General features: G+C 38.0%; 1 protein-coding gene across 4 annotated transcripts in view; it reads left to right on the top strand.

Annotated features, from left to right (window-relative positions):
* The window catches only part of NDUFAF5 (NADH:ubiquinone oxidoreductase complex assembly factor 5), a 31,629-nt gene extending 14,331 nt beyond the window's left edge, over positions 1–17,298 (top strand). Inside the window, exons 6-11 of one of the 4 annotated variants that reach the window (XM_012780838.3) lie at positions 589–628; positions 3,941–4,138; positions 8,788–8,848; positions 16,211–16,294; positions 16,650–16,732; positions 17,187–17,298. In XM_012780838.3, coding sequence (XP_012636292.1) covers positions 589–628; positions 3,941–4,138; positions 8,788–8,848; positions 16,211–16,294; positions 16,650–16,732; positions 17,187–17,279 — 559 coding nt within the window. In that variant the 3' untranslated portion in view covers positions 17,280–17,298. Of the gene's footprint in view, positions 1–588; positions 629–3,940; positions 4,139–8,787; positions 8,849–14,126; positions 14,226–16,199; positions 16,295–16,649; positions 16,733–17,186 lie in introns of those variants that run through there. The other 3 variants (XM_076010921.1, XM_076010919.1, XM_076010920.1) reach the window with 3 other exon arrangements.
* The last annotated feature ends 6,250 nt before the right edge of the window (positions 17,299–23,548 follow it).

The following is a 23,548-nucleotide window of genomic DNA, read 5'->3' as shown; positions in this document are numbered from 1 at the left end:
CAGTTTTTAAAATGAAAAAAGTAAGATGTTATTTATCAGAAAACTCACAGAATTAAGCTTTTGGTGAATAACATCATTTGCCTTGGGAAAATTTTAGGTCTGTGGATGAATTTCATTTTTTTCTAGGAAAGTATGACTAAGAATACTGTATTTCTCTAGCTTAATTATTTGATTTAATTGATGAGTTTCTTTGAACATGTTATCAAGTGCTTATTTTTACTACTCTCTACCAATAAGGTGTCATAATGGCACTGTTTAGATAAAATGCCTGAATAGAAATGACTTTTACATTATTCAGTGATGAAGAATGATCACTGATAATAAAACATAATAAAATACAGATAATTATATCAGATATTTTTGTTTAAGCAAAGTAATATATTGACATGGGAAATTTTCTAGTGTGACAGAAAAGGTTTTCCCCCTACAAATATTTATCATTTTAAAACTTTTCATGAAAACACTCAGTGAATTTTGATATGTGATTTCAAACTTCAAAATTAACACCTTTTTTGAGGCTCATCATTATTGATAATAATACTAATTATACTAATTAAGCTAAAATAAATATGTGTTTTCATATTTTAGTTTGCACTGGGTAAATGACCTTCCTAGAGCACTTGAACAGGTAAGAAAACTTGTATTAATTTGACTATCCTATGGGCTTTTTTTATTATTAGGAACTTAAAGATGTTTCTGTTTTTACAAACTATTTTCTTATGGGTCTGACAATTGGAGAATGGAATCAAATCAAGTAATATCTTCTGTGGGCCAGGTGTACCTGGTGCCATTTGGCATATTAAGAAGTACATTAATATGTTAAGTACATTCGCTGACTCTCCTCTCCTTATTAAGATATCTAATATAAATTTTAAACATATGAAAAGCTTAGTAACTGTGCAAAATAACATTGATATTGTTAAGATATTTTCTGTGTAGATTTCTTCTTTCCTGTAATTGCCTATAAACTTTTTGTGGGTAGAAACCTATTTATTTATACTTGTATCTTCTCCATCCCATATACTCAGAAGATGCTAGGTAAATTTTTGTTGATTGACAGTTATCAGTGAACTTGTAGATAAAAAGCATGTGTTCAAAGAAGGGAAAGAGATCACTATGACTTGGAGTGATCTAGAAAAGCTTCAAGAGGGAAGTACTTGAACAGGGCCTTAGAGAGTAGGTAAGATTTGGATTGGGAAGGCATTCCAGGAAGGCAGAATCACAAGATAAGTGAGGAGGTACAAGAGCCTCATTAGCTTGAAAGAAGAGAGAAAACCTGTTGGGAGGATTCCTGGAAGATGAGGTATACAGTATTGGAAACAGATTTAGGAGGATTTGAGTGCTAGGTTAAGAAATTTGGAGTTTATTTGCAATTCAGAGCCACTGGGAAACTTTGAAGAGGAAAGTGACATGATTAAAAAGCTGGTGGGCAGGATAATAGCTGCCATATCTAAGCAGTTTTCTAGTTACCGTGCTCTATTTTATATGTGTGTTAAATAAACCTGCAAGATATATATATTGTGCTGATTAGAAAACTGATGCCTGGAGAAGTTGGTTAAATTGAAGGGAGACTATTTCAGGGGTCTAGGTATGAGATATACTGCACCTAGGTGGCAATGCCAGGAGATAAAAGGAAAGTAGAGGTATTTAGGACTCTGCAAAGGAAGAATTAATAGTTTGGTGGCTGGTTAGATCTGAAGATTAAAGAGAGGGAGTAGTCAAAGCTCACTTTAAAATTTTGAGTCGGGATGCCTGGGGAGTAATTAGTAGGGGAAAGAATGATAATGATCAGATAAAGGGAGTAGAAAATGGTAATTAACAGAAATATGGCAATAGGAAAGGGTAGTTTTTGTTTGTTTGTTTTTTAGGTTTTTTTGAGACAAAGTATCACTCTAGTCGAGGCTAGAGTGCTGTGGCGTCAGCCTAGCTTATAGCAACCTCAAACTTCTACACTCAAGTGATCTCCTGCCTCAGCCTCCCCAGTAGCTGCTATTATGGTGCAAGCCACCACGCCAGCCAATTTTTTCCATTTTTAGTTGCCTGGCTAATTTGGGCTTTTTTCTATTTTTAATAAAGACAGGGTCTTGCTCTTGCTCAGGCTGGTCTCAAACTCCTGAGCTCAAGCAATCCTCCTGCTTACAGACTCCCAGAGTGCTAGAATTACAGGCAGGGCAGTTGATTTGAAAGTAGGTGTTTTGCTCATGGGGGTCTTGGATAGTGGGTGTGGTGATTTTGCCCAGAGACAAATATCCAGGGGATAGGCCATTGAAGATGAGTTTAGAGTTCTGGGAAGATAGCCAGGCTGAAGACAGATTGGAAAATGGACCTTGTGAAATCATGGGAGTCAATAAGCTAGAGCTTGGTGACGAGAAGAAGGTAACACTAAAGGGGCAGAAAGGAAGAAACCATAGTTTTTACAGATGGTTGGCTTAATATTGCTTTTAATTGCTTCATAATATATTAAATATACATTTAAGACAATGCTTTGATAGAAGAACCTACTGTGATTTGGGTTCTGGTTTACTTCAGAATCCATCCTTTCCTATATTGGTGCTCATTGGTGAGAGTAGTCAGAGTCAAAAGTAGTTATGGATTGTAGTCTAAGAGTCATGAACAAAATTTCTGATTCTGGAATTGACTCTGACCATGGTTTTGCTTAAGTTATCAATTAAAACTTGTTTTTGTTTTAAAGCTGGAAAATAAATTACTTCTTTTTAAAGAAAACTAATATGTTACTAGGTTAATGCTGTGAATCATAATGATTTCTTTATAGATTAGCTTTTTCTGCGTAATAAGCCACCCCAATTTAGTGGCTTAAAATAAGGACAATTTAGCTCATGATTTTGTGGGCTGACAGTTTGGACCGGCTTTGGTCAGGAAATCTTCTGGGGCTGGCTTGGCTCACCAGTGTGTCTGATCAGCTGCCAGATTGTCTGGGAGCTGGCTGGCCTAGGATGGGCTCAGTAGGCACAGCTGTCTTGTCTCTGCTCCACATCTCTCATCCTCTACCAGACTAGCTCAGGCTTGTCTACAACATGGTGGCCAGGCAGGGCTCCAAGAGAGCAGGTGAAAGCATGCAAAACCATTTGAGACCTAGACTTGAAAGTTGCACACTGTCACTTTCACTACATTCTTTTGGCCAAAGCAAGCCACAAGGGCAGTCCACATTCAAGGAGAGAGGAAATAGACTTCATCTGTTGATGGAAGTTGTTAGAAAATGACATTTTAAATGACATTCCATATAGGGAGGTTGTGATTTGTGTGTGTGTGTGTGTGTGTGTGTGTGTGTGTGCAATCTACCATGCTTAAAAGTTTTTGGTTTTTTTTCCTTTCAGTGTTTTTCTGATTATAAAAGTGCCCAGGTACAGTGGCTCACACCTGTAATCCCATCACTTTGGGAGGCCAAGGTGGGAGGATCACTCCTGGAGGCCAGGAGTTTGAGACCAGCCTGGGTAACATAGTGATACCCTGTATCTCTCTCTAAAAAGAAGAAGAAAAATTAGCCATGCCTGGTGGCACACGCCTATAGTCCAGCTACGTGGGCAGCTAAGGGAGGAGGATCCCTTGAGGCTAGGAGTTTGAGTCTGCAATGAGCTATGATTGTGCCACTGCACTCCAGTCTGGGCGACACAGTGTGACCTTGTCTCTTTAAAAAAAAAAACTAAGTTTTGTCTATTAGAATATTTGAAAGTATACAATGTATTTTATAGATATTAATATTATTAGTGAATGTATAGTTCTATCTTTGTAACTACATTATGCAGCAATGACCTTTTGACAGTTGGTTGCCTTAGATGTTATTTACTAAATTATCTGATTATTAGTTTGGCAAAATAAGAATGTAGTCATAAAATGTTAATGTAGACACTATGTATTTATTCTTTTTAACATTTATATGTTTACATTTTTGAATGGTTTTGTTGTCTTATATTTATTACAGATTCATTATGTTTTAAAACCAGATGGAGTATTTATTGGCGCAATGTTTGGAGGCGACACACTCTATGAGCTTCGGTGTTCCTTACAGTTAGCAGAAACAGAAAGGGAAGGAGGATTTTCTCCACACGTTTCTCCTTTCACTGCTATCAATGACCTCGGACATCTACTTGGGAGAGCTGGCTTTAATACTCTGACTGTGGTAACTATCTAGAGAATCAAGTAACCCATTAATTACACAGTTCAGAAACAACTTCTTTTCATTGTAAAGATAGAAAACTGTACATATTCATGGTTTTGTGGAAAGATTTGGTACTTTCTCTCTTTTTTCTTTTTTAAGGGAAAAGCTATTATTTAACATGTTTAGTTTATATAAATACATCATTGACACAAGGTAGGAATATAGAAATTTTTAGTATTTGTTACCTGAAAAAGTAGCTCAAAAAATATACCATAGTTAACAAGGATAGTTTTCTAAACATACTACTCCATCAGAATCCTCCAATCCAGAGTTAGGTGTAATATGGGAGTTAGAATGTTCCAGATGATAGAATAAAAGGGGATATACAGAGGCATTTATAGTGTTACTACCACCACCAGCCCTCATTTGAAACAATGCCATATGAAACAGAAATGACAGAATGCAAATTCTCAAAGCCTAGGGTTAGATCAAGGTTAGAGAAGGTAGAACCAGGTGATCCACTCCATTAGGGCTTAGAAGAAGATCCATAGGCAGTCAGGGCAGAAGAACCATGAAGTCAGCATGGTACAGTGATGGGATAGGGCATTAGTGTCCAATTGGAGTAACTTGTATCCTTACCTACCCCTTTACTAGCTAGAGCAATTTGGGTAATTTACTTCACCTTTTTGAGCATTTCTTTCTTTCAGAAATGAGCATGTGTTAGTTACCTTAGGTGAGAAATAAGATAAAAGGTTTGAAGTGCCTGGACCATGGTAGATACTCAGTAAATATTAGCTCCTGCCTTCCTTTTTCTCCATCCTTCTACTGCTAGCAGTTCCCCAGGACTAGGCTTCCAAGAGACAGTTATCTGAAAAAACCATGATTGCCCTCTTCCACTCGCACCAATAACATTCTAAAAGACGTTATTAGTCTCTGCAGAGATCAGTTGAGTAAACTTACAATGAGTTTCCAAGCCCCTCAGGCCTAGAAATATTCCTAAACCTGATTAGAAGAAAGAGGAATTTCTTGAAGAAAGCTGTTCATTGCATAATTAGAGATTGTAGGCTTAAAATTAAAATAACTGTTTGAAGTTATTTAGTGTAAATATGTTTCATAAAATCAACCATACAAAAATAGATTGTCATATCCTTCCTTGTTCTGATAGAAAGCAAAGGGGTGTAGACCAGCAGGCCCCCTAATGTTGGAAAGGAAGGGAAGGGAATGGAAGGGAAGAAATAACAGGCTGGAAGGCTAGGCTGAGAAATGAAGACAGCCCTCAAGATTTACACCTATGTCTAGGCTTGACCTTTATGTAAACTTTTAATGGCCCGAGTCAATAGAAACTGCATTCTGCAATGGAGAGCAGCTGGAAATCAAAAAACTGCTTCACATGAGCTTTGTAATGAAAACAAACATTGTTAATACAGACAATTGTATAATATGTTGAGGGGTCACTATTTTGAAATATACTTTAATTATATAAGTAATACATAAATATATTTTGGTTGTAAATATTAAACTATACAGATAAAGTGAAATCCTATCATTCTCCCTTAACCACAAAACTTTCAGCACTCTCTGGAGAGCAGTAGTTCTTCAAATTTTAGTCTCAGGACACTCTACACACTTAAAAACTTTTGAGGACCTTAAAGGGTTTTTGTTTATGTGAGTTACATCTATCAATATTAACCGTATTAGAAATTAAAGTTGAATTTATTTACTGTTAATTTATTTAAAACTATCAATACCTATTCCTTGTTGACATATATAACCTGTTTTTTATGAAAAAGAACTATATTTTCCAAAACAAAACGGAGAGGGAAGAATAGTTATCGTTTGACATTTTTACAAATTTCTTTAATGTATGCTCTAGTAAGAAAGCTAGGTTCTCATGTCTGCTTCTGTGTTCAAATCTGTTGCTATTACCACATGTCATGTAGCTTATGAAAAATCTCATTGTAGAATACGAGGTCAAAAAGGCAAATAACATCTTAGTATTAGTATGAAAATGGTTTTGACTTCATGGACCCTCAAAATGATATTAGGGACCCCAAGAATCTCCAAAGCACACTTTGAGAATTGCTACCCTGAAGGTAACTACTATTATCAATTTGGTGTGTAATATTCCAGATTTTTGTAAAACAAGAACTACTTTACTGTACTATAGATAGACACATTCATATGTATAATAACACTGGGACATTTTGTGCAAAATTGGTTTTTTTGTTCATATATGGAGAAAAGAACCCATGGTTTATCAGATCTTGTGACTGAAAGTAGATTAGAAACCACTGGTTTAAAGACTTCATCTCTAATACTTAGTTTACTCATAATATGGAAAAAATTCCCTTTATAGTCCACCCTTATTAAGAATTGTCTCCCACATTGCTGTGTTACAAACCTCTAATTTAGGTGAAAAAAGAATCTCTGGGAATGCACAGCCTCTAAAAAGTATAAGAGGAAAGTTAAATTGTGTTAACCACAGTGGTTTTCTACAGTTGTAATGTAGTATGCATTTTAGAAATAATTTCTACTGAAAGTGTTTAACTTGATGGTATAGCATTTAAAAGCCTACGTTTCTGTTAATTGGGAAATCTAATTTGGAATACCTTCCATATTCTCTAAAAGTGAGATGAATGACTCAGACATTAACATAATATAGAAATATTGGTGTAGAATCTTCTATGCAGTTTATGGAATTAGGGAGTTGCTTACTTAATAATAAAGCTATAAGAATTTGTTCCTTGAATCATTAAGTTTATCCTTTGAGGCATATATACACTACTGTTTCTGAAGTGGTATATTAATATTGTTTACTAATTCCTTTTCTAAATATTCCCATCTATAAAAACATTTATGTAATCAATTATTCATGTTTATGTTGTATGTATTAGATATATTACTTTCACACTACAATGGACTTTTATTTTTAAAGTGAAATCAAGTCAATATAATATAGTTGTATTTACATTTATATGATCCTCTTAGTGGATTATTTTCAGAGTTAATTGGCATTCTAAATGAGGCTCATTTCCTTGTAGAATAAAACTGCCAGACTAGTACATTAAAGACAATGGTACAGATACAGTCCATCTTAATTCGAATAAGACCTTTGACAAAGGTATTGTGGTACTCTTTTGATTAAGATAGAGATAGTGCTTTTACTTAGTTTCATCGAAGAATTGTTTTCAAAGGATATTGCTTAATGGCTAGGTAACAGCCTGGAATTTTGTTTTTAATCTTAGGATCTCTTTAAAAATACTGTAGTTTGTTAATGTAGAAAAGTATATAGGTGAAATGATCATGATCTCACTACTCAGAGATGATCTTATTAAAAAGCATACACATACCATGATCCATGCATGTGTTAAAAAAAAGAGAAAGAATAAAGTGGAGTAAAATGCATATATAGAGAGAATGAGATCCAGAGCAAAATGTGAAGTGAAAAGTCTCCTCCTCCTGACTTCTGACATCCTGTCCCTCTCCCTAAAGATTTGTTAACTATCCTGTACATCCTTCCCACACAATACCAGAATGCAGTTGTGTCATTTAAACCCACACATGCAATAATATATACACTCTATTGCTTTTTCTATATGCACTTCTTTGCTTTTTTTTCTTTCAGTCAATAACTTGGAGATTTTATCCTTTAGACATATATCTACTTCATTCTTTTTTAACAGGTATATAGTATTTTATATATATATTGAATAGATAATCTTTATTTAACCAGTCCTCTATTAATGACATTTAGATTTCTTTAGGGTTAGTTTCCAATACAAACTTCTATATTTAGTGTTTAACACAATACAATTTTATCACATTACAACCACATGCCAGTTGGACAGCCCATCTCCATCTTGTGGCTCTGCTGTCTGGCCATGTGTCCTCTAAGGACATCACAGCCAAAGATGGAAAAGGCTCACTGCTCTTTACTACCTTGCCCCTCTTTTTTGGCCAGAAGAAATATCTGAAGCTAGGAAATATTGTGATATTCCAGCACCTGGATATTTGAGGAGCACCAGTGGTGTCTGCCACTGTACCAAAAGTAAACTCCCTCCTCAAGCTTCAGAAAGCAGGGGCAGTCATTGCCCAGAAGTTCATTTGAGAAATAAATCTGCATGTGCCAGAAGTGTGCTCATTTCCCAAACAAGCCAGTGCTTGATTTGCTGCATTACCAGAAGTAAAATGAAAATATCTTGGAAGATGGTCATATTTGACTTGATTCTGGGTGCCACATTTTAAGAAGGATTGATATTAACTGTGTCCAGGGAAGTATAGCCAGAACATGATCTATAATTTTGTCTAGAAGACTAGCTCTCCTCTCCAAGAAACTATGGTGTCTTGGAAGAGTTTTCAAAGAGTTAGAGAAGAGGTTAATGGCTTGTAGAGTACAGCATAGACTTAATGCTGTGTTGTTCCCAAGGAGAGAACTAGAACCAATTGATAAGAGTTTTAGGAAGATTTCTCTCACAATGGAGAATATTTAATCAGCAATTTGTGATCTTCATAAATCAAGCATAAACCAGATGACATCTGTGAAGAATGTTGTAAGGAAGATTTCCTGTTTACCATGAGAGATTTGGTCTAGATAATCTGTATGATCCCTTTTCAAATCTGGTTTTTTTATGATGAATGTCAAGTGAATATTCCTTTTTCTTTTTAAATAGGACACCGATGAAATTCAAGTTAACTATCCTGGAATGTTTGAATTGATGGAAGACTTACAAGGTAAGGCACTTTAAAGAATTTTTAGACTCCTTTGAGAGACATGTTTTGAGAGCCAACTTTATGGCAGGCACTGGGGCTAAGCTCTAAGGATCCATTGATGAGGAGAAGACAGATAGTCTTCATGGAGCACTTGATATAAGATGGAAGAGGCAGACACACCAGGCAGCTGTCACAAAGATAAGTGTTAAATCTGAATTATGGTTAGTGCTATGAAGTAGAGGTGTATAGTGCAATGACTGCTTATAAAAGGATGGCGGGACTTTTGTAAAGAGTGCATTTGAGGATGGTAGAACATATCAAAGACTTCTTCTAGCCACAGTTGGCAGCTGAGGTCCGGGCACAAGAAAATGGAGAGTTGGATTAGTTCAGGAATGGGCTTTTGTTAAGGGGATAGGTCCTGCTCTGACAGACTCAAAGAAATCTTGTCTGAGGAAGTGACAATTGAGCTGTGCTCTAAAAAAAAAATAAAGATGAGTTAATTAGGTGGAAAGGGCAGGGAAGTGAGTCCCAGGCAAGGAGAACAGTATATGCAAAAGCCTATGGCAAGAACTGAAAGAAGGACATTTTGGCTGGAGTACAGGGAGTAAGAAAGAAAGTTAAATGATGAGATTGGTGGATCAGTGAGGGTCAGGGATCACACAGCAGGCCCTTATTGGCCTTGTTACAATTGTTTGTCCTTATCTTAAAATGCCCCTTGAGGATGTATGGACTAAGGCAGGGGTCCTCAAACTTTTAAACGGGACCAGTTCACTGTCCCTCAGACCATTGGAGAGTGCACACTGTGGGCCCGGGGCGAGTCGGCTGCTAAGCAGGACAGGCAGCTGCAGCAAAAACACCCAGCGGGCCAGATAAATGTCCTAGGTGGGTGGCATGTGGCCCGCCGGCTGTAGTTTGAGGACGCTTGGACTGAGGCAGTAGAGATGAAGAGAAGTGAATGCATTCCAGAGATATTTAGGAGGTAAATTTGATAGTTCTTACTGGTGGATTAGATGTTGGCAGATGAAGGAGAGAGACATTGCAAACGTAACTGCTGAGTTTCTAACTCAGATAACCAGATATATGGTGTCCTTTATTGATAGAGGAAATAGTAGAAGACGACCAAGTTTGGGCAGGGACAATTCTTGAGTTCACATTTGGATACACTGGGTTTGAAGTGCTTTTGGAATATCTAAGAGGAGATGTCAAGTAGACATTTAGGTATATGGGGATGTAGCTCAGAGGAGGCTACTGGCCTGGTTAAAAGGTTGTGAGTCATTTGTGAATAGGTGGTGTTTGAAACAGTTACCTATGGCAAAAGCTTGGAGTGAGCAAAGAAAGTAGCTTAGTCCTGAACCTTTAGGAACCTGCTGTATAGTGACTGGTTAGAAGAAGAGTGAGCCTGCAAGGAGACTGAAAAGGAATAGCCAGCCAGGTGTTCAGAAGAAACGTTAGAAAAGTGTAGAATTGCCTGAACCAAGAGAATGGTGTTTCAAAACAAAGAAGGCACTCAGCAGCATCAAGAGTCACATACAGACTGAGCAGAAAGTCCATTAGCTCTAGGAACAGAAGATTATTGGTGACCTTGGTAGAGTTCTTTTGTTGGAGTGAGGGAAGGAGAATATTGGGAGTAAGTTAAAGAGTAAGTGGCAGGTGAGATAGCAAATGTATGCTGTTCTCTCTAGAAGTTTGGCTGTGAAGAAGAGAGGAGAGATGGAAAGGTTACAGGTGTCAGAGGAGAGGAGAGGAATAAGAGATGGGATGAGGTTTTATATTTTGTTTTGTCTTAGGACTTGAATTTATATAACTGCTGACTGGGAGAATTCAAGTGTTTCCATAGAAGGGTGACTCTAGAAGAAAGAGAAGCAATAATTGATGATTCAGTTACCTCAGAAGGTAGAGGCCAACAGAGGGGTTGACCTTGGATAAGAGGAGAAGCAGATTTATAGAAGGAAGGGAGGAGAGTAGTGCCAATGGAGCAGATATTTATGTTTGATAGTAGAAGTTCCCATCTCATGGATCTGTTTTCTTTGTCAAACAGGAAGCAATTTCATATGCTGAGAATGATATGGTCAGAGGTTTGAGAACTGAGTGGAGATGGTTTGAATTAGTCATTGTAGAGAATGGGAAAGTGAATTGACCAGGGAAAAGTTAGAGAATTTGAATGGTGCGTTTGAGTTGGTAAGATATATCAACAGTAGTTCACAGCTCAAAGCCAGGCACAAAAAAGCAGATAGTTGGGTTAGTTTGATTGGAGTTTGGTAGTTTGAAAGTGACAAAAAGACAATGGCAAAAGATAGCTCTAAGAGTGTAATTGGAAGAATCTATGCTGGAATAAAAGGGAAGTGGGGGCCAGGTGCGGTGGCTCACTCCTATAATCCTAGCACTCTGGGAGGCCGAGGTTGGCAGATTGCTCGAGGTCAGGAGTTCGAAACCAGCCTGAGCAAGAGCGAGACCCTGTCTCTACTATAAATAGAAAGAAATTAATTGGCCAACTAATATATATAGAAAAAATTAGCCGGGCATGGATGCACATGCCTGTAGTCCCAGCTACTCGGGAGGCTGAGGCAGTAGGATTGCTTGAGCCCAGGAGTTTGAGGTTGCTGTGAGCTAGGCTGATGCCATGGCACTCACTTTAGCCTGGGCAACAAAATGAGACTCTGTCTCAGAAAAAAAAAAAAGGGAAGTGGGGGAAAAAAGAATGAGCTAATTAAGTGGGAGAAAGTAGAGCAGCCATGCACAGGCAATCCCAAGGTGGTCGGAGAATAGTCATGGTTGAAGTACCTGAACATACTGGAAGGATAGGAGGATATGAGCAGAAAATGGGATATTTGATGGTTTGGGAAGTAAAGCAGTTACAAGTGATAACTCGGCCTGGAACATGTCACAGAGGCAAAGGTGGAGTGATGGAGAAGTTCATTAGAGATGAAATTAAAAAATCCTAACTTGATAGTTACTAACATCAAAGTCACCCAGGGTGGTGGCAGAACTGGGGATATAAGGTAAACCTGGCCAGGTGCCAGACCCTTCAGTGAAGGAGAAGAGTGACTGGCCTGATGTCTGACAGCAAGCCAGGAGTAGGGAAAGGTAACAGCCAAGTGGTCTGGGCCTCATCAGGGTGAGGGTGCTAGATAGGCTGGGGAAGTAACGGCCTGTAAGAGGCTTTAAGGAGTACCAAGGACACAGATCCAACTCCAAATGCAAAAGTAAGCATCTGTTACTTGAAAGGGATGCTGGGGTGATGATTATTCTCAAAAGAGAGCTTTAGCTTGCCTCCTTTGTGAGAATTTGTGAGTTTTGTTTGTTTTTTTACACAGATGTCATAGTTTTGATCAATGGGGGAAGATGGAGGGGTTAAAGGTGTGTTCTGTGAAGTTCAAGTAGCCTTAATCTGGCTCATGAAAAATTTTAAGATGATTTAAAATATAGGATTATAAAAGTAAGTGTCTGCTCTTTATTTACAGATTTAACAGTTTTTTTGCGAACATTGCTGCCCTTACTTTCCTGTTATTACATGTGAGAAAGATTATGCCCAAAGAGAACTACTTGCCTCTTTGTGGCAGAATTAGGTGCCCAACTCTTGCCTTGTTGACTCCTGCTCTGGTGTTCTCTTAACTGACCCTGTTGCTTCTTGGAGTTGTCCATTTCTAACAAAGTTCGTCTTGCCCATTGTCCAGTGTCCTCTGAGTATATATGAAACTTCTGTTAACTTTACAGGGTAAAGATGTGTAGCTGAAATGTATCGTTGTAGTCACTTTTCATTCATACAGATTAGCAGCCTGTAGCATGTGTGCCCAAGATGACAGAGGATCAATAATATGACTCCCTTCCCAAGCACTGCCCCCAGCACCTTTATCCAACGGCCTGAGAGATGGTGGTGGGCTGATTTCTCATTCAGGCTCTAATGATAAAAATATGTTTCAAATACAGCATTTATTTTTTTTTCTGCTGTATAATAAATGGTGTGCTCATGATTCAAGAAAGAAATGAAAAAGAGACCCTATTAAATGAGAAAGTAGACCTATTAACTACCATCCTGACCAAGTTATAAAACATTTCCAGGCCCCTAAAAGGTTGCCTCATGCCCCATCCCAGTTAATAACCTCTCTTCCCCTAAGGGTTTTAAATAGGTCATATATTTTGGGGAACTATTGCCTAATTTTTACCTTTGAGAAGCTCTGCCAGTGCTTTTCATTTTCACTGTAAAGTCATTTACAGAAATGCATTTTAGTCTTTGATATCTCTTATCCTTAAGAGAATTAAGAGGAATTATTTAAAGATAACATATCAATGTAATATTTTACAAAGTACATATAAACATTAACTGGTTAATTTTATATTCATCCACTTATTATTTATTGAGCATCTACTACGTGCCAGCCACTGAGCCAGTGATGTAAATATATAGTTCTGGTCTCAGGGAGCTTCTATTCTAGTAGAGAGGAAGAGACACACAAAGATAGACAGATATTTGTATTCAACTGTAGAATGAGATCGTTGTTTTTCAAAGTACATGGAGAAACACAAGAGAAAAAGCCCTTACATCTGCTTAGAGAGTCAGAGATACTTTTGCAGAAGAGGCAGCACCTAAGCTAAAATTAGTTTGCTAGGAGAATGAAGGAAGGGTTCAGGTTTACGGGAGTGGGCATTACATTCCACACTGAGGAAATGGCCAGTGTAAAATCATGGAGGCGTAAGTGGATATGCACATCCTTCACTCTGCTGATGAAGAAACTGTATAGTAATTCAGTATTGTATGAGTATGTAGAATGTAGAGATTATGGGTAATGACAGGATTAGAGGCTTCTGGGTTTTTTGAGGTGAGCTTTCTAGTGTTATGGAAGAATTTTGCACCGAGGGGAGACAATCAGATAGATTAGTGTGTTAGAAATCTCACCTTCCAGCATTGTTTATGAGGCATAGTTTATGAGGAAGAGGAAGGTAAGACTAGAGCTAGCATGGCTAATTTGTCTTGTTATGTAGAAGGAAACTGAGGCACAGGGCGAAGTTAAGTAAATTGTCCAAGATGATGTAATTAGTAAGTGGTAGAGCCAGGATTTAAATTTAGTCAAGAAGCCTGATTTGTGTCCTGAAATCTCAACCACTCTACCGCGGGAAAAGTCAGAGGCAGGTGAGATGAGTGAAGGAGGGAGGAGAACGTGGGAGACTTCCAAGTGTTCTGCTTTTGCCAACTAGAAGACTGTGTCACTTTCAAATTTGTTTTTGGTATTTGACATTTGTAGTATACTTTTTGCCTGATGGTGTGGTGTGTCTCATTTAAGCTGCTATTATTAATTCACAGGAAAAAAAGTCCAGAATGTTGACCTAATTTTACAAAACAAGTTGCATATCAGCTGACGAATGCATGAGAAATTTTCAAGGCTTTCACAGTGGTTTTAAGGTAAGTTCAGTTATTTTTTTTAGACAATACTCAGTATTGTTCCTAATAAACTGTAATATTAATAAATTAGGAGTTTTTTTTTTACTAAGCCGTTGAACTTAACCTTAAAAACACTGTGAGAGTCTTAAATAGTTACCTGCTGGCCAGATTTTTTTTTTGTTATCCCAAAGCCCAGAGCCAGTCCTGAAGTCCCAGACTTTTCTAGGTGGTCTTTAGAAAAGGTCTACCACAATCTATTAGGAAGTATCATCATTCTGTTTTGAGGATTTTGCCCCAGGTCATGTAACAGCTAAAACTGGGATTATGATCCCAGAGTCCAGACTCTTTCCACCACATCACACTGCTTCCACAGGAGAAGGGACGTTCTGTGTGGCAGGGCACTTCTCTGTGAGGGAAAGGTGGACTGTTGCCCAGTTACCACCTGTGCATACAGTAGTGCTCTTAAATTTCTGTATGGCTGACCTAGCTCAGCCCTTCAGAGCATTTTACCTACTAATCTTAATTAAAATATCCTAATATTGTTTGTTAAGCAGGCATTTTAGAATTTCTAGTACATCATATATTTATATTAAAAAAAATTAAATTTGTTTTCCACTGGTATAATCTGTGTCTAATGCATAAGTAAGCCATGGCAGCAGGAAGTTGAGCACAAATGGAAGCACCACACCAATTATCAGCAACAGACTCTTGTAGTGTGAGTCCCAATTTACCTCTGATCACTTGATGTGGCTGATACTTGCTATGTAAAATGTTTTTAAATTAGATTATGTAGTGAGTCTAAAACATATTAGCACTAGAAACTTTTACAGACCGTCTAGTCTGGCTACCTTGGAGACCTCAGGTGTTTGGTTTGAGGTTGCCCACCTGCTTCCTGACAGAAGAGTATGATCCACCTTTTTCTTGATGATTAATCTACTAGTTTGAGTCTATTCCTCATGAATTGGGGCTGTTATACTCACAGGATAGGGGCCATGGATTTTAGTGTCAGAGAGTCATTATTTTAGGGAATAATAGGAACTTTTGGGGTTGAAGAGAAGAAAAAGGTTTTGTTATTGCTGCTAATTTGTTGTTTTTAATAAAGCTATTAAAAACTTGGTAGATTATTATATTTAAACTGTTGAGTACTGATATTAGAGAGTTAATATTTGTTTTTTAATTTGTGAAAGTAGAAGAGTAAAACTAAGAAACTAATGCTTGATCATGTAGTAAACTTTAATACAGAGAATACATATAAAGAATTTTTATTTTTGAAATTCTTTTAGCAGACTGGAATGTGCCTTTTCAAAGTAATTTTAAGTATGTGCATAAAGAAACATCAAATATACATTAATTTGTGTTGAACAGTGGAATAATATTTATCCTAACTTTTAACCATCAACTTGAAGGAAAGAAGTCTAAAAATGAATTTTAAAACATTAAAAGAAGTACCCCTGAAAATAATACACATAATTCTTTCCTAATCTGGAAGTAGTAAAATATTGTAAAATCTGAGAACATATAGTAGCTTTGGTACTTATCTAATGAATCTCCAAGCCCTCTTCCAAATTTCACAATCACACTTACATTTATGGCTTAGAAGGAGTGAGGCATTGTGGCACTGGCCTATCCTCCTCCAAGGAGCAGCTAAAGGGGCTTAGAAAGGCACTTGCCAACTACTGACAACTCACTTGGGGGAGCCAATCACCTTGATTTTTGCCCAGCTGGCTTACTTTAGACCACTGCTGGCAAGAAAAGCATTGTGGGGCTTGCATTCTGAAATTAGACTTCACTTGTCTTAGTATCCACGAAGCTTCAAGTTATTTTGCTTCAGAATTACTAAGAAGCCGAGCTGTAATCTGAAAGTGAAGCAAGATTTAGGTTAGTTTACATGATTATTAGAGAATGGGAACAGGTGAACTATTGGATGAGATGGGGTTAAATCTGTGATACTGAGCTGCTGAGGGTACTTGCTGTATTATCTCAAACTGCCTGTAGTGTATTTTTAGGTATGGGTGAGAGTAACTGCTCTTGGAACAGAAAAGCCCTGCTGCATCGAGACACAATGCTGGCGGCTGCAGCAGTGTACAGAGGTAAGGGAGCTGTGACCCCTCCTTTCCACCTGAGCCTTACTGAAGAATCTGTGCTGTGTCATGTTGATTCCCTGAACATTCCCCTTAATGAGAGTCCTTTCCCATTAAGGCTCCATCAGACTTCTTGTCCTTCCTCTCAAAACACAGATCCTGTAGCTCTGTCTTTTTCCAGACAGCATTTCTTATTTCCTTACTATTCAGCCTCTTGGTATTAAGAATTTTTCATGTAAAGCGTTGTCAGATTCCTACAGGTATCCTAGTAACCTGTTTCTCTTTGGAGGACATGAATTTTATTGAGCAGATTTTTTTCCTACTTGCATTTTTAGACTTTAACTATTATTGTTTGTCTTTATAGAAATGTATAGAAATGAAGATGGTTCAGTACCTGCCACATATCAGATTTATTACATGATAGGATGGAAATATCATGATTCACAGGTAACATTATTAAGACAGATCATTTTTCTTAGTGGGTTCATGTTTCTGTGGGGTTTTTTTTATTATTGTTTATTAAGTTTTGAAATTTTTTAGAGACAAGCTGGAGTGAGTTGGTGCAACCAGAACTCACTGCAATCTTAAATGCCTGGGCTCAAGCAATCCTCCCACCTCAGCCTCATAAGTAGCTTGGACTATAGGAGCAGCATCATGCCCCGCCAATTTTTAAAAATTTTTTCTAGAGATGGGATCTCACTATGTTGCTCAGGCTGGTCTTGAACTATTAACCTCAAGCAATCCTCCCACCTTGACCTCTTAAAGTGCTAGGTTTACAGGCATGAGCCACTGCACCTACCTAGTTTTTTTAAAAAAAAATTTAAGACAACATTAAGGGGTTTAATCAGGGCTGTGTGTATCTATCTATTTCTAATATCTTTAATCTTTATATTATTTTCAGGCAAGACCAGCTGAAAGAGGTTCTGCAACTGTGTCATTTGGAGAGCTAGGAAAAATAAACAGTCTTATGTCACAGGGGAAAAAATCACAATAAATATTTTATTCAATGTTAATGTCCAGAATTTTCATCAGAATGGATAGCTTTCACATCTAAAATTATTGCATTTTGAAGCAAGAAGCACTCTATAAGCTACTTACTAATAGATTTTTCAAATAATTGGAATAACTTAAAACCACATCTACATTTAGTAATCATTTCAGTTTCACATTGTTTCTGTTTTCATAAGGACGCTTGTTAGCTAGTGATTTGGGTGTCTTGTTTGCAGATTCAGCCTAAAAGCAAAGAAAGTATTTCCATGAAAAATTCACAAATATGCCCATATATAAATATCTAACTTGATGAGAAGACATTATTCATGTTGACATTTTGTACCTTTTTCTCTTTCTAGTCCTTTGTTATTTCTGTGAGAGGACCATAGCCATGGAGATGAAGGGAAGAACAAGTTGGTAGGTTCTTCATAGTTCTGGCTCATTTAGAGTGAAAACAATAAGGCACAAAAGTCAAATTTTATTTATCAAGTGTACTTAAGCCAGAATTTTATTTGTCATAGTGTTGTCTTTGCCTCAAAGAGAAACAGATGATTCGGTACTTTCTCCAGAGCTATTGTGTAGTTTTGGACTTTAAAAGACCATATATTTTTATTGAATTCCTCCTCACCCCTTTTTTTTTAAATCATTTGAATTCTGATCTTATTTATTTTTTACTTCCATGGTCTGAGTGGGACCACCATGGTTTTTATGCCCCACCTTATACTTTAGGGAAGAAGAAAACATTTTAAAGAATTACAGAGGCAAAATCACATATAAAAGTTTCCGCACAGTGATCAAATGTGTGGTTAATTTTATACTTTCCTTTGTAATTTCAGGCCATACGCACTGTTATCCTAATCCAAGTTCATTGTCCCATTGTCATCAGTAAGGTTCAAAATTATTTGGAAATAATCAAGCTCAGACAGACTAGGTGGGAAGAACATAGATGGTGATAAGAAGGAAGTGGGGAGGAAGCTAAGAAGCAAACAGGAGTGAATGCCCAGACTGATTTTTCCAGTCCATAGTGAGCTGTTTTCTGTCCTTTCCATTTAACCTGAGCATGGCCCCAGCCTCCTCTCCAGTAATTTATGATAGTCTTTGCTTCTCTCAAGTCTCTTTCTCCTCTACCTTCTTTCCCTCTCTCTACCCTATGAGCACCAAGCTCTTCCTGGGTACAGGCTTTGTCTTACCCTGTACATAGTGCTGTTCTTTACACAAAGTAATAGATACTTAGTTTCATTCTGAGTTGAATTAAATTGTAAAAAACATGCCCTTTAAAAGACTAAATTAAAAGTTAAAAACTGCAGGAGAAAATTACTATTCTTGCTCTCTTCTGTTGGGAAAATCTTTGATATTTGAAATTAGGGTAGTCTTGGTAGCTTTTTTGTTTTGTTTTTAACACAGTGAAAGAACCTTTGAAGGAGAATTTGGGGGATATTTTTTAGCTAGATTTTCAGAATTTGAAAAGAGAGAACAAACAATGACAAAAATCCCTGTGTATTAAAGTGCAAACTGATGATGAACAGATAAATTCTAGGGTGTTTATGTTCCCAAAAAGACATGTGTTTATGTGCATTAATATTTATTTTTGAAGAGTGCACATGAAAGTGTAAGTGGCTATTACTGAGGAAGGGGACTAAGGAACTTGGTGAGTCTGTGTCATTTTGTTTGTCCAGGATGCAGAAACTAGGAGGGAAACTTGTCTTTTTTTTTTTTAAAAACTTTTTGAAAATTTTGAAAATTTCCTACCAAAGATACTGCTTTTGTTTATTTAATGCCTACAAGGTATATGTGGGTGGTAGAGGTAGAGCTGGGGAGGAATCTACCCTGGGCTATCTCAAAAATAAAGGAAAGAAAAATGAACACAATTGAGGACTCTTTTGTTTAATCTGAGTGACAGTAGTGAAATTATTTATTTTAGTGTGAATGACATTAGTAAAATGTTTTTTTAGTTAATATCAGCTTGAAGTATACTATTAAGCTTTGCTTGTTTAGAACCCTCAGGGAATTTATATTTGTGAATAGCCAAATTTTCCAAATGATTAAGAGCTCATTGCATTAAGCAACAAAACTTTAAAAAAAAGTCTTACCAAAAATTTTTTCAAAATATGTTACATTCGTAAATGGTGTATGGAAAAGAACCATTTCTTAATAACCCCACAGGTATTATCATAAACTCTAGTTATATTGTATCACTTGTTCCCAGACTGACCAGCCCCAAGAATAGTGTGGTTTGCTTTGTGTCTCTTTTCCAACAATTTTCTTATTTGCTGTCAGTTGTCAGTCTTGACAGCTTGACCAAAATGAACTTTCTTGAGTCAGTTCCTGTTTCTTCTGATCTGCTGTATGATTAGAATTCAGATTAGAAGATTTCTAGGACCAGTATATAAGGCAGGAAAGAGTATCCTAGGTGCTGGGAGAAAGACTTCCCTTTTGAGTCAAATACAGGAGCTTTATTGGTTCCTTTAACAGATCTTCATTGAATTTCATGTGCTAGGCACCAACTATTTCCTACCCTTTTAGTTGTCAGTTGGATAGGGCTTCAGTTTGTGGACATTGTGACACTAATTGGCTGCTAGGAGACTGGATTATTTCCTCATTCTTAGTAGTATTCCAGGTTGTTGACCTGAAGAATTCTAGAGGTTGTAGTAAATAGGAAAATGTATGTTTTATGTGATTGCTTTATAGAAAGAATTTCTGTAGGATTTGTTGACAGGTATTATAAAAAGTTACAGAAGTGTGTAACTCATGAAGTATATATGAAGGAAGTTTTGTTATTTTTCAAACCCTTTTAGTACCATTTTCATCCACTAGGTGGAAACAGTTACAGTATGGCCTATATTAAAGATGTGCAACTTTATGCCATTTATATATCCCTTAAGTAGGAATGGAATAAAAGTATTTTACTGTGGATTGGCTTCCATTTAGGAAAGAAATTAATATTAACAGATCTTTGAATAAAAGAAAGATACTTGGCACAGTGATTTTTTTTTTTTTTTTGAGACAGAGTCTCGCTTTGTTGCACAGGCTAGAGTGAGTGCCGTAGCATCAGCCTAGCTCACAGCAACCTCAAACTCCTGGGCTCAAGCAATCCTCCTGCCTCAGCCTCCCGAGTAGCTGGGACTACAGGCATGTGCCGCCATGCCCGGCTAATTTTTTTCTATATATATTAGTTGGCCAATTAATTTCTTTCTATTTATAGTAGAAACCGGGTCTCACTCTTGCTCAGGCTGGTTTCGAACTCCTGACCTCAAGCAATCCGCCCGCCTTGGCCTCCCAGAGTGCTAGGATTACAGGCGTGAGCCACCGCGTCCGGCCTTTTTTTTTTTTTGAGACAGAGTTTCACTCTTGTCCAGGCTAGAGTGCTGTGGTGTCAGTCTAGCTCACAGCAACCTCACCTGGGCTCACTCGATCCTCCTGCCTCAGCCTCCTGAGTAGCTGGGACTACAAGTGCTTACCACCATGCCTAGCCTGTTACAGTGATTATTATTCTATTCTTTCCTAAGTTACCATTATCCTCTCTTGCTTAAGAAGAAATATTTGGAACTTTTTCTTTTTTTTGGAGGGGTCAGTTGTTAATAAGGTGAAGTTAATCTTCAGAAAACTTACAAGTAGACCTACCTTTCCAGATACTGGTATATTTTAGTTCTCTGCCTGGTTATTTGACAGATAATTTATCTTACTACTTTGAAAAAACATTAATTTGAAAATAATAGAAGGTGCAGTGAGCACTGGCAAGTTGTTAACAAATAAGGAAGTAAAGCTTTGTGGTGGTTTTAAAATCTATCCACAAATTCTTTGATATGTTTCTCCTTAAGACAGGGTACTTCCTTTCCCTCCCTTTAAGTATGGGCTGAATTTAGTAATTTCCTTTTCAATGAATAGAATGTGGAAGTGATAATGTATCACTTCTGAGAGTATGTTATAAAAGCCATTGCCTCCTTCTTGCTCTCTTGGGAATCACTCACTCTGGCGAAAGCCAGCCTTTGTATGGTGAGGCCACTCAAGCAGCTCTGTGGAGAGGACCTCGAGGTGAGGAGCAGAGGCCTCCTGCTAAAAGCCACATGAGGGAGCCGTGTTGGAAGCAGATCCTCCAGGCCCAGTCAAACTTCAAGATGACTACAGTCCCAGCCAAGATTTGACCAAAACCTCATGAGCAAGAACTACTCCAGCTAAGCCACTCTCCAATGTGTTACTTACAGAAAGTAAGATAATAAATGTTTGTTGTTTAAACAATTGTGTTTTAGAGTAATTTGTTACACAGCTGTAGATAACTAATACACTGTCTTTGGGAAGTGTAGTAGGGTAACAGGATATTCTGAGTTCTTACTTTAAGTAGAAAACATAGCCTGCTTATTTAAAATTAGGTAAAGTTAACATAAACTGTCATAGCACGTTCTCAGAGAACACCAGGCCGAGATGCTCTGGAGGCCTGGAGGTTTGATTCCGTGGTATCTTGAAATAGAACTAACCTCCCAAGGTAAGTTTTTTTCCTTTTTTTTTCCAAGGTAAGTTTAGTAGGCCTCCAATTTCATTTCCTAGGAATATTAGGATCAAGTTTTTGGAAGCCTAACGGGGGCTAATTCCAAAATGAAACCAGAGAATTTGGGAAGACTCTGACCTTGAGAATTCAACGAGCTACACAACTACACACAGATTCCTTAGTTCCCTTCTGCCTTAGCTGTTGGGTTGCCAACGGCTCATTATGGGATTGAACTGTTGACACTGCATACTTGTTACCAGGCTCTCAAATGAGCACAATGCTATGGAACTAGGGCTTTTTAAAGCCTGACTTGATCCTGTGTTGATAGCCATTATTAAAACTAGGCGAAGGTAAACTCCCTGTACTTTCAAAGTGGCCAGTATAAACCAGCCAGTATTCAGATCCCCTCGGACGGGAATCTTGTGCATGTGTCCAAAATGCCCATTGCTAGTTCTATCAGAGCCAGCGAGGCAGAAGGATAGTCAGGAATAATAAGAGTCTTTGTACTTGGGAGATAGGGGAGAGGAGAGTTCCAAAGGAAGACTTGCCAGCCTTTGCTAGAAAAGACTATGGAAGTAGTGGAAAGGGCAGGGACTGGGAGTCAGGTGGTCTGGGATAGTGCTGGCTCTGTTCCTGATGTTGGGGCAAACTCCATCTCTCTGACCTCAGGAACTTCGTCTTTAAAATTACAGGTTTAGTATCTGATGAGTCTCAAAGGAGGCCTACCTTCCAAGTTGCTGAGGGGCTTTTTCAAAAAAAAACACTTCCACCTTCCTCAGCTTGGTTAAGAAGCATGGCCATGGGGAGCCCCTGTCACAAAAGTAGAAAATGGGAGATGTTGGACAGGGTGACCTCAGAGAAGCTTGGAGCCTGATCCCAGGACCTGAGTCCCAAGACAAAGTGGACAGGATTATCCTCCTATCTTTACAATTTCTCATACCTTCTGTTGACCTTGGGGACTTCTTTGCCCTTCAAAGTTAACTTTGATATCATCTGAGGATAAGACTTAAGAAGGAAGCACAGTGATTTGCCTCGAGTCTCCTGATCTTAGAAGTGGGCCCAAAGGCATTTTTAAGTTTCTGGGCTGCAAAGGAGGGCTCAGACCCTTATATATTCAGCATGGACAGCCTTCTTTTTTTTTTTTTTTATTTGAGACAGAGTTGTTTTGTTGCCCAGGCTAGAGTGAGTGCCATAGCATCAGCCTAGCTCACAGCAACCTCAAACTCCTGGGCTCAAGCAATCCTGCCTCAGCCTCTCGAGTAGCTGGGACTACAAGCATATGCCACCATGCCCGGCTAATTTTTTCTATATGTATTAGTTGGCCAATTAATTTCTTTCTATTTATAGTAGAAACCGGGTCTCACTCTTGCTCAGGCTGGTTTCGAACTCCTGACCTCAAGCAATCCGCCCGCCTCAGCCTCCCAGAGTGCTAGGATTATAGGCGTGAGCCACTGTGCCTGGCCTGGACAGCCTTCTTGTAATACATTTTCCATGGGAAAATTTTCTCTTAGTCACCAAGCATTTGGCATTTGGAAAGTGTCCCTGAATTTTACAAAAAGTTCCCAGTTATTTCTCCAGGTGACAAAAGTCCTGGCTACTATCGCACCAGAACAGGAAATGCTCAGGCTTCAGGTGGCAGCACTCTGGAGGACCAAGTGAAGGAATAGATGAGAAAGTACTGCAGTCTAACCAAGTCAGGTTGTCTGTAATTTCTTGAGAAGCCAGCTAAACACTTGTCATTCTCAACAAATGCAGCTTCGTTTAATCTGACCAACCTGTGTCATGGGTTG

Source organism: Microcebus murinus, chromosome 16, assembly GCF_040939455.1.
Source record: "Microcebus murinus isolate Inina chromosome 16, M.murinus_Inina_mat1.0, whole genome shotgun sequence".
Taxonomy (NCBI): Eukaryota; Metazoa; Chordata; class Mammalia; order Primates; family Cheirogaleidae; genus Microcebus; species Microcebus murinus.
Note: the sequence above shows the minus strand (reverse complement) of the source record. Positions and strands in the feature narration are given on the sequence as shown.